We start from the raw sequence: 13,768 nt of genomic DNA on the forward strand, positions 1-13,768 counted from the left end.
AGTGGCTGCAGCCTCTGGGCAGCTGAGGTGGGGCTTGAGCTCTGGTGTGCATGGGGGACAGGTGTGGGTGTCCAGGTGAGCACGTGGCTCTAGTTCACATTGTGCTGTGTTTTTTCCACCTGCAAAGCCTTCCTGAGCCTCCTAAGCTCCCAAAGACCCCCACAGGCCCCTGCAGAGGTCTGAGACCAGACCCCAAGGGTGGGCTGCTCCTCGTCTCCTCCTCATGCCCACAGAAACTTGTGTACCACCCCCCACTCCCCGCACCAGGTGTGGCAGAAACTGTTAGGGTCATGCAGATAGGATGTGTGGTGTGCAGCTCTTGGTGTGTGGGAGCCCTAAGCAGAGGGCACAGGGTGCCTCTCACCCCGTGGAGTCAGGTGGCTGTGGCATCAGGCGGAGCCAGACACAGCAGGGCTTTGATGCAGAGTGGGCAGGAAGCTTGCTGTCTTGGTGCTCATGGCCTCCCTAGCCAGCAAGTGGCATGTCCCTGGGTGTTGGCCAGGCGACCCAGGCCAGTTCTTGAACCCTCCTTTGCACACAGATGGACCTGCCACCCTCAAGCCTGAAGCTCAACAATGAGCCAGGCCCACCCAGCACCTACTATACCACGAACACCTGCGTCCCCATAGAGGGCGGCAGGACAGCTCTGCACGTGGCCTGTGAGCGGGAGGACAACAAGAAGGCGAGTGACCACAGGGCCCGGGCTGGGGTCCGCTGGCCTGCCCAGAGCTGGGGTACTTTGTGGAGAGCGTGTGCTGTCATGCTGGAACTAGGCCACGGCCCGGAACAGGACCGGAAGAGGGCGGGCAGGGAACGCAGAGTCTGTGTCCAGATCCTCCCGAGGTTTCTGTGCCACCACTGCATGTACAGGGCTGTGTGCAGGTGTGTGTGTGAGCAGGTGTGTGTGCGCAGGTGTGTGTGTGAGCAGGTGTCTGTGCATGCAGGTGTGTGTTCAGGTGTGTACGTGTGCAGGTGTGTGCGTGCAGGTGTGCAGGTGTGTGGGGGGCAGGTGTCTGTGTGTAGGTGTATGTGGGGGCAGGTATGCAGGTGTGTGTGTGCAAGTGTGTGTGTGTGCAGGTATGTGTGGGGCAGGTGTCTGTGTGGGTAGGTGTGTGTGGGGGCAGGTATGCAGGTGTGTGTGTGCAGGTGTGTGTGTGTGTGCAGGTATGTGTGGGGCAGGTGTCTGTGTGGGTAGGTGTGTGTGGGGGCAGGTATGCAGGTGTGTGTGTGCAGGTGTGTGTGTGTGTAGGTATGTTTGTGTGCAGGTGTGTGTGCAGGTGTGTGTGTGGGCGGGTGTGTGTGTGTGCAGGTGTGTGTGTGACCAGGTTTGTGCATGCAGGTGTCTGTGCTTGCAGGTGTGCAGGTGTGTGTGTATGCAAGTGTGTGTGTGTGCAGGTATGTGTGGGGCAGGTGTCTGTGTGGGTAGGTGTGTGTGGGGGCAGGTATGCAGGTGTGTGTGTGCAGGTGTGTGTGTGTGTAGGTATGTTTGTGTGCAGGTGTGTGTGCAGGTGTGTGTGTGGGCAGGTGTGTGTGTGCGCAGGTATGTGTGTGACCAGGTGTGTGCATGCAGGTGTCTGTGCTTGCAGGTGTGCAGGTGTGTGTGTATGCAAGTGTGTGTGTGGGCAGGTATGCAGTGTGTGCAGGTGAGTGTATGCAGGTGTGTGTGCAGGTGTGTGAGTGTGTGTGTGCAGGTGTGGGGCAGGTGTCTGTGTGTGCAGGTGTGTGGGGGGCAGGTATCTGTGTGTGTAGGTGTGGGAGGCAGATATGCAGGTATGTGTGTGCAGATGTGTGTGGGCAGGTGTGTGTGGGCAGATGTCTGTGTGTGGGCAAGTGTGTGTGTATGCTCGTGTGTGTGTGGGTAGGTGTGTGTGTGTGTGTGCAGGTGTCTGTGTGGGAGCAGGTGTGCTCATACGTGTGCACAGACGTGTCTGTGAGTTTGTCCTTGTGAATCAGTGTGTATGTGAGTGCAGTGAGCAGCTCAGCTGGGGAGTGGGCACTTCCCCATGGGGGTCCTGTGGTCCAGGCCAGCAGTTCTCAAGATGCAGCCCCTCCTCGTGAGGTTCGGGATCAGTGCAGCGGGCTGCATGCAGCACTGTCTGGTGGAGCGGAGCGCAGCAGGTCAGAGTGGAACCAGCAATGGCAGAGGACACACGGGCCACTCAGGCACTGGAGCCTTGCACACAATATTTTTGGACCCATGCCACAGGCGGGCCACGTGCACACAGGGATGGCGCCTGTGCTGACAGGCGTGGGGGCTGCTGTCCCGGGCTCTGGCTGTTCTACCCTGCCAGCCCCCGCCACCTCACCACGCCGTCTCTGGCTAGGGGCCCAGGGCAGCCCCAGCTTCCTGGCCCAGGGCAGTGTCCCCTGGCCTGGCGGCACTTCCTCTGGGAGCAGTCCCAGCAGGTTGGGTGCTGGAAGCACCTGGAGGAGACCACGTGGCTGAGTGCGTGTGGGGAAGGCAGAAACCAAGCCCTGTGCCTCGGGGCCTGCGCAGTTTGGGCCAGTCAGCCACGGGGCACACGGGAAGCGGAGCCTCAGTTTACCCACCTACGGCCAGGGTGATAACCTAGTGGGGAGCCCATGGGGGCAGGCGCATGGGTGATGCTGCGCAGGAAGGAGCAGGTCCTCAGGGCCCACTGCTGGCCACATCTGGAGGGCTCAGAGTGCCCCGCGAGAGGGCGACTGGGGGAGTTCCTGCTGTGGGGGGCAGAGGTGGCCACCCTGCTACACTCCTGGGGAAGAAGAGGAAGAGGGAGGCACCGAGGGCTGCCTGTGGCTCTGCAGGGCTCGGGCCTGTTGCTGGCCTCTGAGCCAGAGAAGCAGAGGTTTCCCCTGGGCAGGAGGGCGGCCACCTTCCAGCCTGACGGTGCCTGTCGGGCTGGACCTGGGGAAGACCGTTCCTCCGTGACACCTGCCAGGAGCCAGGTCCTGCTTGTGTGGGCGTGGGTCCTGACTCCCCTGCTCCTCGGAAAGCAAGCCCTAGGTCACTTGGGCCTCAGCGCCCTTCCTGTTGCCCATCTGGAAAGGAAGAGCGTTTAGAAGACATCTTCTCAGTGTGAGGAGCTCTGACCTTCCCATAGTCTGGGACAGTGTGCGCCTCCTAGTGCTGGTGGGAGGAAGGGGTGTGGTCGGCGGGCTCCAGGCACCCGCGGGGCTGCAGTGCAGGGCTCCTGGGGATGGATGCCTCTCGCACAGGGGCTGCTCTCTAACCTGACGTGCTTCGTCCCCCACAGTACGCCAGGGACGTGGTCCAGCTCCTGCTCTCCCATGGAGCGGATTCCAACCTGCTGTGGAGTGGCCACTCCCCACTCTCCCTCTCCATCGCTAGTGGGAATGACCTGGTGAGCCCTCCCCCCCAAGGACGTGCACCCTGCCCGTGGTTCACTGAACTCTTCTTTATTGGGCACCTGCTATGTGCAGGCAGCACGGCCACAGGCAGTAGGTGTTGAATAAGATGGACTCTCTGCTCCCCAGGACCCCACGTTCTAGCCGGGGAGCCAGACCCTCGCCCAGGGGTAGCACAATCGCAGGCTGTACAGTGCTGAGGGGCAGAAAGCTGGGGCAGGGCACACACGGCTGCCGGTATGTTCTTGACCTTGTGCTGGGCCTGTCCAGGGCTTAGCTCTGCCTGGCTAGAAAGCAGGACAGGAGTCAGGGCTGTTGGAGCCGCTGTGTGGACTGTCCATGAGAAAACACCAGAACTGGGCTCAGGGTGGAATCCCAACTCTTCCCTAAGGAATCTCCATGTGACCCCTACATGACATGGTCCTCTGTATGTGGGCTCCGTGGAAAGTGCCCAGGGATGGCCGCAGGAGACTGCAGTGAGGGAACGTGACATGGTGGCCACTGTGGAACCCATCTGTTGCAGATCGTGAAGGAGCTCCTGTCCCAGGGAGCTGACCCCAACCTGCCCCTGACCAGAGGCTTGGGCAGTGCCCTGTGTGTCGTGTGTGACCTGGCCTATGAGCATCAGAGGAGCGTTGACAACAAGATAGCCCTGGTGAGAGGTGGACGGGAGGGCAGGAGGGGCCTGGGATGGGGGCGGAGGGTGGGCTGGGCCTGGGATGGGGGCGGAGGGCAGGCTGGCCACCCTGTGCCTGACTGAGTATGGTGGGCAGCGGTTCAGAGGGCTGGAGCTGCTCTTGGGACATCGGGCAGAGGAGGGAGGGAGCAGGCTAAGTGAGCGGCTGTGGGGCCTGGGAGCTCAGAGGGGGGCTGGCCATGCACTGCCTGGCCCAGCTGCCTAGTGAGACCTGGTGCCCACTGAGGAAGGCCCAGGGCTCCTGTGCCTTAAGGCAGAGCTGGGTGGTTCAGCCCCCAGCATCACTGTGCAGGACAGGAGGAATGACTGTCCATCCACCTGTCCATCAGCCGAGCACCTGCAGCTGCCTGCACCCCCGTGCTCACCCACGGTCTGCCCCTGCTTTCTGGTTATGTTTTTGCATCACTGGGGACTGAACCCATGGCCTTGTGCGTGCTAGGCAGGGCTCTGCCACCAAGCCACATCCTGGCACTCTGCTTTCTTTGGAAAAGGGCAGACAAGGTGGTAGACCTTGGAGGGCTGTCCAGCACTGGCTCTTTTGGAAGGGTATCATGGCTCCAGCAGGAAGAGGAGCAGGGGAGAAGGATGGGGGTTCTTGTAGGTGGGTCAGGCCAGTGGGAAGCTCGCTCTTTGCCCGATACGCAGCACAGTGTCACTGCTGCCTGGTGCAATCTGTGTATGCTCCACCCTCCGCCCCTGCAGTACCACAGGGTGGACACTGCTCTGGCCAGACTGCTACCCCCAGTGCCAGGTACCATACCCGCGATGCTGCGCTCACAGCCTTGTTGAGAATCCGGGGCTCCTGTGTTTGTGCAGGGTTAATGCTAAACCAGGCACAGGCGTGGGACAGCTATCATGCATCCCTGAATTGCGGTCCCACTGGCACTTAGTTAGCGAGTAGGCCACATGTCACCTTGTGTTCATCCAGCCACACTGGGCCCCCCAGGGCGTCCTCCTGGTCTGGCGGGGGTGGGGGTGGGTGGTGCCGACTGTTAGGTACCATTTGCTTTGAGTGGAATCCATGGTCAGTCCTGAGCCAGAGAGCATTGCTGTGGCGTGTTGGCAATGCATACACGCGTGTGCACGCACACACAGTGCACATCTGTCCACACCCATGCACACAGCATGCCCACCCCCACAGTGCACACATGTTCAGAAATGCACACGTCTGCACTCAGGTGCATGAATGTCGCTTGCAACCCCCAGTGTGCACGTGTGTGACCACACACTTGACCTGCACACACCCACACTGTATGTGAGCGTGCATGCGCCATCACACACATGCGTTTGCAGTGTCACCAGCACCCCTGCCTTTGCCTTCACACTGCGCACCTTGAAGCCTGGCGGGACCCCGTGGTGCTGCTGGGCAGTTTGCCAGGGAAGTGCCCCAGGGAGTGGTGTTCCTCGGACGTGTGTGGGAGGACCACCACACCACGGCCACCACGCCACAGCCACGGCCACCGCACCAGGGAGTAGTGTCCCTCGGTCGAGGCTGAGACCAGCCTGTTTTCCTGTTTGCCTCTGGTTCTCCCTACACCCAGAAAGTGGCCTCTGGGCAGAAAGCAGGGGACCAAGCCCGGTGGGCAGCCCTGCCCTCTCCCTGTGCTGCCGTCTGGCTGCCTAGAGTGTCTGCAGAGCCTCCTGCTGTGGGCAGGGGCCACCATGCACATAGCCCAATGCCATGGGTGGCGCTGAGGGACCCTGCTGTGGCTTCTAAGTTTGATGGGTTCTGTCTCCCACAGATTGACCGGCTCATTAGCCACGGGGCTGACATCCTGAAGCCTGTGACGCTCACACAGGGTGACAGCGTGGCCGTGGGCACAGCGGTGGACTACGGCTACTTCAAGTTCTACCAGGTAAGGCTTTGTCTTGAGCAGGGCCACCTGGGGACTTGGCTTCCCTCTGGTGGAGCCGGGCACACCTGCAACCCACCCTGGTCCTCGAGGCAGGAGGCCCCACGGTGGTGAGCGCGTGCTGGTGTGCACCCTCACAGTCCCTCGTCACTCTGGATGGAGAGGTGGCCCCTCACCCAGTCACTCTGCAGCTCAGGCTGGGGGAAGGGGGGCCCTTGGTGATTCTAAGACTGTGCCTTGGGTGGGGGGATAGCCCGAGTCTGTGGTGACCCCACAGTGTGTCACAGGACCGGAAGATCGCCCACTGCCCCTTCCACGCGCTGATGCCCGCGGAGAGGGAGACGTTTCTGGCCCGGAAGAAGCTGCTGGAGCACATGGGTGTGCAGCTGCGGCAGGCCGTGCTCACCAGGGAGCAGCAGTGGGACACCAGGGCTCTGCGGCTCAGCAGGAAAGGTGTGCAGGGCAGGGCACCTGGGAGGGCCACCACGCCACAGCCACCACCCCACGGCCACCACCCCACAGCCAGCACACCACAGCCACCATACCACACCACAGCCACCACCCCACAGCCAGCACACCACAGCCACCATACCACACCACAGCCACCAGCCCACGGCCACCACCCCACAGCCACCACACCACAACCACCATAACATGGCCATAGCCACCACACCAGGGCCACCATACCATGGCCATGGCCACCACATCATGGCCAGCACACCACTGCCACCACACCAAACCACAGCCAGCACACCACAGCCACCATACTACGGCCACCACACCACCACCACCACCACGCCATGGCCACGGCCACCACACCACATGTCCACAGCCACTGTGCACAGCCATAGCCACCACACCACAGCCACCATAACATGGCCACAGCCACCACACCACAGCCACCATACCATGGCCACAGCCATCATACCACAGCCACAGCCACCACACCACGGCCATCATACTACGACCACAGCCACCACACCACAACCATGATCACCACACACCACAGCCACAGCCACCACACCGTGGCTGTGGCCACATGATGGCTACCAACCTTAGCCACCACACCATGGCCACTATTCCATGGCCACGCACACACCACATTCACAGCCATCACACACCACGTCCACACCCAGTACACACCCACATCCATGGCCACCACACACCATGTCCATGGCCACGCACACACCACATTACAGCCACCACACACCACGTCCACACCCAGTACACACCCACTTCCATGGTCACCACACACCCATGTCCTCAGCCACCTGCCCACCTGTGTCCATGGCCACCCACGCCCATCCAGGCACACTCACACCTTCCACACCCACCGTCCAGTGCACTCCCAGGCACATGGCCACCAAGCACTCCCAGCCCTGGTCCCTGCCCACAGACGCTCACTCCTGACACAGGCATGGCCTCCCACACTCCTGCCACACATGGGCCTGCTGCTGATGCTGTGTCCTGGCTGGTATGACTAGAAGTGACCTTCACTTACACACCACCCACTGAGGGACCAGGCTCTGCCCTGGGCGTGGCACCCTTAGATGGCTGGGCTCTCAGCCAGGACCCAGGCTGGGAGCAGGCTGAGGCGACCAGAGCCTCTGCCTCCTCTGTTCTGTCAGAGAGGGTCCTGCACGGAGTGTCACTCTGGAGATGCCTGCCATTGCTGCCACCCAGCTACAGAGCGTTGGTGTCCAGGTGCTGCCCAGGGAGAGTCCCCCTGTGAAGTCGGAGCTTTGACAGAGAAGCTGAGTGCATTTCCAGCAGCTCATGGACAAAGTCAAGCCCAGAGGGAGGCAGTGGGAGGGGGTGGGGGTCCATTGGAGGCATGGGCTGAACGGCAGCATGGCCCATGACCAGAGAGCTGGGGAAAGAAGAGGAGGGCCATTCAGGGCCAGGACAGATCCCAAGCACTCACCATGGGGTCAGTCCCCCAAGAGCTCTGATTTGATTGGTCCATCTAAAGGGCAGGTTATGTCTGCAGTCATTTTTGAAGCCTGGGAGCCATCAGCTCAGCACTAGTAGAGCTGATATCTGGGTATGCTCACGAAGACAGATGGCCATCCAGGGTGACCGTGGGCATACATACCCAGGCCTCACCCAGGAGGTCGGCATCAGGAGCTTCATGCTGTGGAGTGGGGGTCGATGCCCACCCAGTTGGCCACTGAACAAGCAGCCAGCAGCCTGGGGAGGTCAGCACCCCAGCGGCTGCAGCGTGTTAGGGGAGGTGCCGTTTCAACGTGTGACTGCGAGACACGCAGAGAGGTGCCAAGGCACACATCGCCCTGCAGGACGGCACCGGCAGCTGCCAGAGACCAGAGTTCAGATGGGACAGGGAGGACTTCACAGTAGCCTCACGGGCACGTTCAAGAGTCGGGGAAACCATGCTTAAGAGGTAAAGGAAGGTGCGAGGGAACGTCTTGCCAACAGAGGAGACCGATGCAGGGGAGAAGTGACCAAGAAGGGCAAAGTGGACATTCTGGCCTTCAAAATCCCACACTCTGAAAATGGAACAGTCTGCAAGAGGGTCCCAGCTGTGGCAAGAGGAAGGAACCAATGGTGGAGACGGTGCCATCTGAGGAGAGCAAAAGCACCAGGAGGCCAGACCACGCTCGTTGGCGTGGGCGCCTGTGGTGGCACTGCCCGAGCGAGGAGGAGAAAGTGCACCAGAGGGCTCAGGTGGGTGGACATAGGGCCACACAGGTGCCGGGGGGCTCCATGGAGACCCCGAGGAGATCTGGAGCTCCAGGAAGGACAGGCACGGAGACCTCAGCATATAGGTCACAGTGCGATGCCGGAAAGTCCAGGCCACATCTCCAGGGCCGCGGAGGAGGGCACAGGGAGCCAGCGAGGCCAGCCTGGAAGTCAGGCCTTCTTCCCCTCTCCCGTGAGTCTCAGCTCCAACATGGGACGTCACTGTCCCCAGCACCGTCTCCAGAGCCATGGCTCAGGGAAGGGCCCAGAGGAGACGCACATGACAGAGAGCTCTGACTCTGCCCAGGGAGGCCACTTCCTTCAACTAACCATGGAGAGGTTCAGGCTGGTGGTGCGCTCAGCCACTGGGGTCCTGGCAGACCTGTTGCAGAGACCAGCCGAGCTACCACGCGGCGAGGTGCCGACAGCTGTCGAGCCCTGACTTGATTGGATCAGCCTTGGGGCGATTTATGTCCCAGGGTTGAGTTGACCTGGAGCATCGGTCAGCAGTTAGGAGAACTGCATGGCAGGGTGTGGTAGGGGCTGGTCAAGGAGAGCCCTGCCCAGCCACTGCCAGCCCAGGGTGACCATGGCATCCCCCAGGCGGCACCTTGCTGCAGGGGGAAGTAGATGTCTCCAGTGAGCTCAGCTGGTCACTAAACAGACAGGCAGAGAAGCATGACCACTCTAGGGAAGGACGGGAGAGGTGTGCAGGGCCTCATGGAGAGGGGGCTGGGGGCTGGGGCTGGGCAAGAGGGAAGGAGGACCTGTGCTGGCCTGTGGCCATGGCCACCCGGGCGGGGATGGTGCAGGCTTGGCAGGAGGCCTGAGGGGGCCTGGGGGGAGGCCCTTCCTGCAGGCCTGCTGCGCAGCACTGAGGGCTCAGCGTGCCCCGGGGCTCATGCAGGTCTCTTTCTGACACAGAGGAGCTGGCCCCCAGCCACAGGCTGAAGAAGAGGAACTCCATTGTGGCGAAGATCCCAGCCAAGGAGGAGCAGGAGAAGTGAGTGCTGGGTGGCCCCTTCTCGGGGAAAGCATCTGTGGCTCGGATGTGCTGCTGGACCTGGCCTCCTGGTCAGGCTGCTCCCCTTGTCCTGAGAAGCATGGCCTCCCCAGGCCTCCCCAGGCAGCCCTGCTCCTGGGCATGGGCTGCAGTCAGGATGAGGGTCTCAGGGCCCACTCCTGGAGCTGCTCGGGCTGCCCTGGTCAGGCCACAGATGGGCTCCATGTCCTGCAGAGGGCAGCCTCCTCCCTGGAGAGCAGGGCTGGAGCCAAGGCTCTGCTCTCCAGGACGCCCCAGGAGTCTTCTCTGTACTCACATGGTGTCCCTAGGATGAGAGAGCAGGGGCTGGACGTAACTCGTGGGGACGTCCTCACCAATCAATCCCTAGGGACCAGATTCAGGGAGAGAGGTGACCAGGGCAGGCCCGTCCTCCTCCTGAAGCAGAAGCCAGGCAAGGAGGAGCCAGCTTCTCCCCCCAGATCAGCACCCAGGCATTTCCCCATGTGTGTGGGGTCCCCTCAGCCCTCACACTGCGGCCACTGTCTCCAGGTAGATGTCCACTGTCCACATAGCCAGCCCTCACAGGAGGAGTGTGCCCGTGCCTCCCAGGGCTCCCTGCGCGTCTGTCTCCTGTCTGGGGCACTTGCTGGATGCCTCCACCTGTGGCAGCTGCCCATGGGGGGGGGTGGCAGAGAAGGCCCCAGCAGCTCAAGTGTCCCCTGCCAGGGGGCACCTCCTCCTGACCCTGGGCTTTCTCACAGCCTCCCCTTCTTCAAGTTCTGCTACCAGTGTGGCCGCTCCGTCGGGGTCCGCCTCACACCCTGCACCCGCTGCTATGGGATCCTGACCTGCAGCAAGTACTGCAAGGCCAGAGCCTGGACCGAGTTCCACAGGAAGGACTGCAGTGACATTACGGCCACAGGTAGGCCAGAGGCCGGGCAGGCATCCGAGAGCCCTTCCCAGAACTTCAGCAGCACCGAGGCTCTTTCTAAGTGCTCCTTGGGCCATGGCATGTCCCCATCCCCACAGAGCTGGGCATGCTCTGCTGACCCCTGGACTCTGTTCTCAGGGGTCAGGAGCTCTCCTGGACACCAGTCCCCAGAGACCACAGTCCATGGGCCTCTGGTCAATTTCTGGAGGCTTCTTTGCAGCACTCCCTCTCAGACATCCTGGCTCTGTAAAGGTGGACAGGTGTCTTCTGGAATCAGCCTGGTCTGCCCACCTCACCTGCCTTGGTGCCATCAGGGCCAGCAGAGGGAGGGGCACAGTGCCACACCAGGAGGGGGTTCCAAGGGAGCAGAGACTGGAGCTGTCTCTGAGCTGCCCATGGGCCCTGCCCTGGCACACTGCCTTGAGTCCACATGCTGTACACCTGCAGGTCATCCCTCATAAAATGGGACTTCTAGTGATGGCCCCTGCTGGGCGCACGCAGAAGTGGGCCCTTCCGTTTGCAGACCTTGCTGCAGACAGCTCAGGAAACACTGGCCAGAGCACACAGGGCCACTGCAGATCCCCCTGGGGGGCTCCAGCACTCCCCTGCTGGGGGGGAATTGGCGCAGCAGCCCTTTGACCCAGGTGGCAAGGCTAAGTGGACACTGAGCCAGGCTGAGTCCCCAGTCCTGGGCCTGGCCTCCCTGGGGTTGGTCCAGGCCCTGACTGAGAGGCCCACAGGCCCCTCCCCCCTGCAGCATCCCTCTGGAAGGATGTGTTCAGGGAGATGGAAGACGGTCAGTGAAGGAGCAGCACTGGACCCAGGCCAGGCGGGGCAGGGCTGTGCCCACGTCTCACTGCCTTGGGCCACCTCCAGGCTGCTGGCCCCTGTGGGAGCTGATACAGGAAGTCACTGAGGCGCCTCGCTCCTGACCCCACAATAAAGTGGCCCACCGCAAGCTCTTCACCGTCTGCGCCCACTCCGCCTGCACAGGGTGACGTCCCAGGCCCTAGGCCTGTGTGGGTGCTAGCCGTGAGGCCTCACCGGCCTCCCACGGGGCCTGGTCTGGCTGTGCTTTGTCTTTCAGGTCGGGAGGAAGGCTGGGAGTGTTACTGGGAGCTCAGTCCGTGTCCCCCTTGCTGCTCCAATAACTCAGGACATGGTTTTGATAAAAAAAGGAAGAGGAAGTTTGATGGCTCTGCCAGCAAAGGAGGAGCGCGGGGACTCGGGTCCCCCCGGGGCTGGGGCTCTGCCCCTCAGGGGAACGAGGGCTTTTACAGAGCCGTGCAAAGGCTGCTTCCAGGTGGGCGGGGCCACCACTCACTGCGGCCTTGAGAGAGAGCCGCTCTTGGGTCTCCGGGCACCGTCCCTGAAGCCAGAGTCGCTCCCTGGTGTGCTTGGGGACAGGCCACCCGGCCTGGGCTGGGAGAAGGGTGGTTTGCTTCTCCCAGGGCTGGGGAGGTGGGGGGAGAAGAGAAGAGAAGCCATGAGCTTTCAATAAGCCCCGCGGCAGGGCAGCCGGGGTCATGTCCAGAGCAGAGTGGGCCCTGCTGCAGGAGGATGAGCGGGTAGGGCTGGACTGTGCTGCAGAGATGGCCTCTGGACCAAGGGGTTCCCAGTGACTGGCAGATCCCGGCTCAGACGGGAGGCTGCGTCTGCGTCCTTCCCTCGGCACAGGGTCTGATGGGCCCAGGGTCCATTTCCTAAGTGTCCGTCATGTGCTGGGGCCTGGGGGCAACATGTGCAGCACCCTCAGTGGTCTCCTTGATGAGAGGGAGGTGGACAGCAGCCACGCCATGTAGACCAGGGCTGGCGGGACACCCAGTGCTGCCTTGGTGGAGACGGGAGGAAGGCGGGCAGTGACCTGGGAGGGGGCTTCAGGGGGCTGGGACCGTGAGCACCAGCGGCGGATGAGCTGAGGTTTGCTGTGGCCAGCAGAGTGGCGGAGGGCCGGACTGGTGGCAGAGGAAGAGGGGGCCGTCCAGAGCGCTGCGTGAAGGTTCTCCCTGTTTTCTTGGTCTCTGTCAAGATGGGCTCCACGGGCAGCAGTCTCGCTGGGGCTGTCCCAGCCAAGGCTCCTGTAAGGGGCGAGGAGGGCGCCTGGGCAGAGGGAGGAGCCCCTGCGCGGAGCTCTGCCTCCCGGGTGCTCAGGGCTCCAGCAGGGGTGGCAGGCCAGGCTGGTTGTCAGCGGGGGGTGAGCTGGAGGGTCGCCACTGGCCACGGCCCAGGGAGGGGCTGCAGTGTGGGTCAGCAGCTGTCCCTGTGGGTAGGGAAGATGCTGCTGGCCTGACCTCTTATTTGCAGTTACACTTAATTCTCTACGTTAGAGAACACAAAGCCCAAGAGAGCAAGTGCCAGGGTCAGGTCCTGACCCCAGAAGTGGCCGTTGCCAGCCCGAGTCCTTCCAGAGACACTCAGGCACACAGGCAGGCACGCACACCTGTGTGTAAAATGGGGTGCCCTCTGCACGCTCCAAACAAGACCACGGACACTTCCCATGCTCTTAAGGATTTTTCTAGAAAATCATTTTCCCCAATGAAAATGGCTTCACATTTTTTATTCTGAGTGGAAAGTGCACTTTTTGTTAAGAAAGGGGACAAAGGCTAGGGTGGCAGTGACTGGTCCCTTCAGACTTCACTCTGTGCACACCAGCCCTTTCCCCACACACCCTCTCACACACCCCTCCAGGGACTGCTGCCGGAGAGTCATGGTGTCTTGCTGGTCATTCTGCACTCTACTTGGTGACTGAGTCACCTGCCCCACGCCTGCAGGTGGTCACTGGCCCCTTCCACCGCGTGGCTCTCAGGCTCTGCCCACTCAGATCTGGGCCCTCTTCACCCATCAGCTGAGCCCCGGGAAGCCAAGCCTTGGGTTTCCCAGGGCCAGTCCTGTGCCCTCCGGGGCTCGGGGGAAGGTGGTGTTGGGAGCGGTGGGCTCATGCCATAGGTCGCGAGTGCCAACCAGTGTGACCGTCTGATGTCCCTCTCCCCTCCTGTTTCTGGACGGTTGTCTCCTGATGGGGACGGACCCTACAGCATAGCGTTCCTCTTCTGCCTCAGTGTGACCCTCACTGCGTGAAAGTGTCAGTATGTGTTGAGCCCATCTGTCCCGTCCTGCAGGATTGGGCTGACAGGCAGGCACAGGGAGCCATCCCCAGAGGGGACCAGGGCACAAGGATGACCTTTGCCTGGACTTCACAACCATCTCAGTGCATTGGTGTTACCTGTGGTTTTAGA

General features: G+C 61.8%; 1 protein-coding gene across 4 annotated transcripts in view; it reads left to right on the forward strand.

Annotated features, from left to right (window-relative positions):
• The window catches only part of Ankmy1 (ankyrin repeat and MYND domain containing 1), a 60,868-nt gene that overhangs the window by 32,672 nt on the left and 14,428 nt on the right, over window positions 1-13,768 (forward strand). For 3 of the 4 annotated variants that reach the window (XM_046426738.2, XM_046426737.2, XM_058573416.1), the window contains 7 exons: window positions 542-682; window positions 3,237-3,344; window positions 3,872-4,003; window positions 5,788-5,901; window positions 6,186-6,351; window positions 9,523-9,601; window positions 10,363-10,523. In XM_046426738.2, the coding sequence (XP_046282694.1) occupies window positions 542-682; window positions 3,237-3,344; window positions 3,872-4,003; window positions 5,788-5,901; window positions 6,186-6,351; window positions 9,523-9,601; window positions 10,363-10,523 (901 nt within the window). Of the gene's footprint in view, window positions 1-541; window positions 683-3,236; window positions 3,345-3,871; window positions 4,004-5,787; window positions 5,902-6,185; window positions 6,352-9,522; window positions 9,602-10,362; window positions 10,524-13,768 lie in introns of those variants that run through there. The other variant, XR_009225151.1, reaches the window with a different exon arrangement.

The sequence above is a fragment of the Marmota monax genome, unplaced genomic scaffold, assembly GCF_021218885.2.
Source record: "Marmota monax isolate L192 unplaced genomic scaffold, Marmota_monax_Labrador192_F-V1.1 WCK01_AAM20220418_F8-fsc00298, whole genome shotgun sequence".
NCBI lineage: Eukaryota > Metazoa > Chordata > Mammalia > Rodentia > Sciuridae > Marmota > Marmota monax.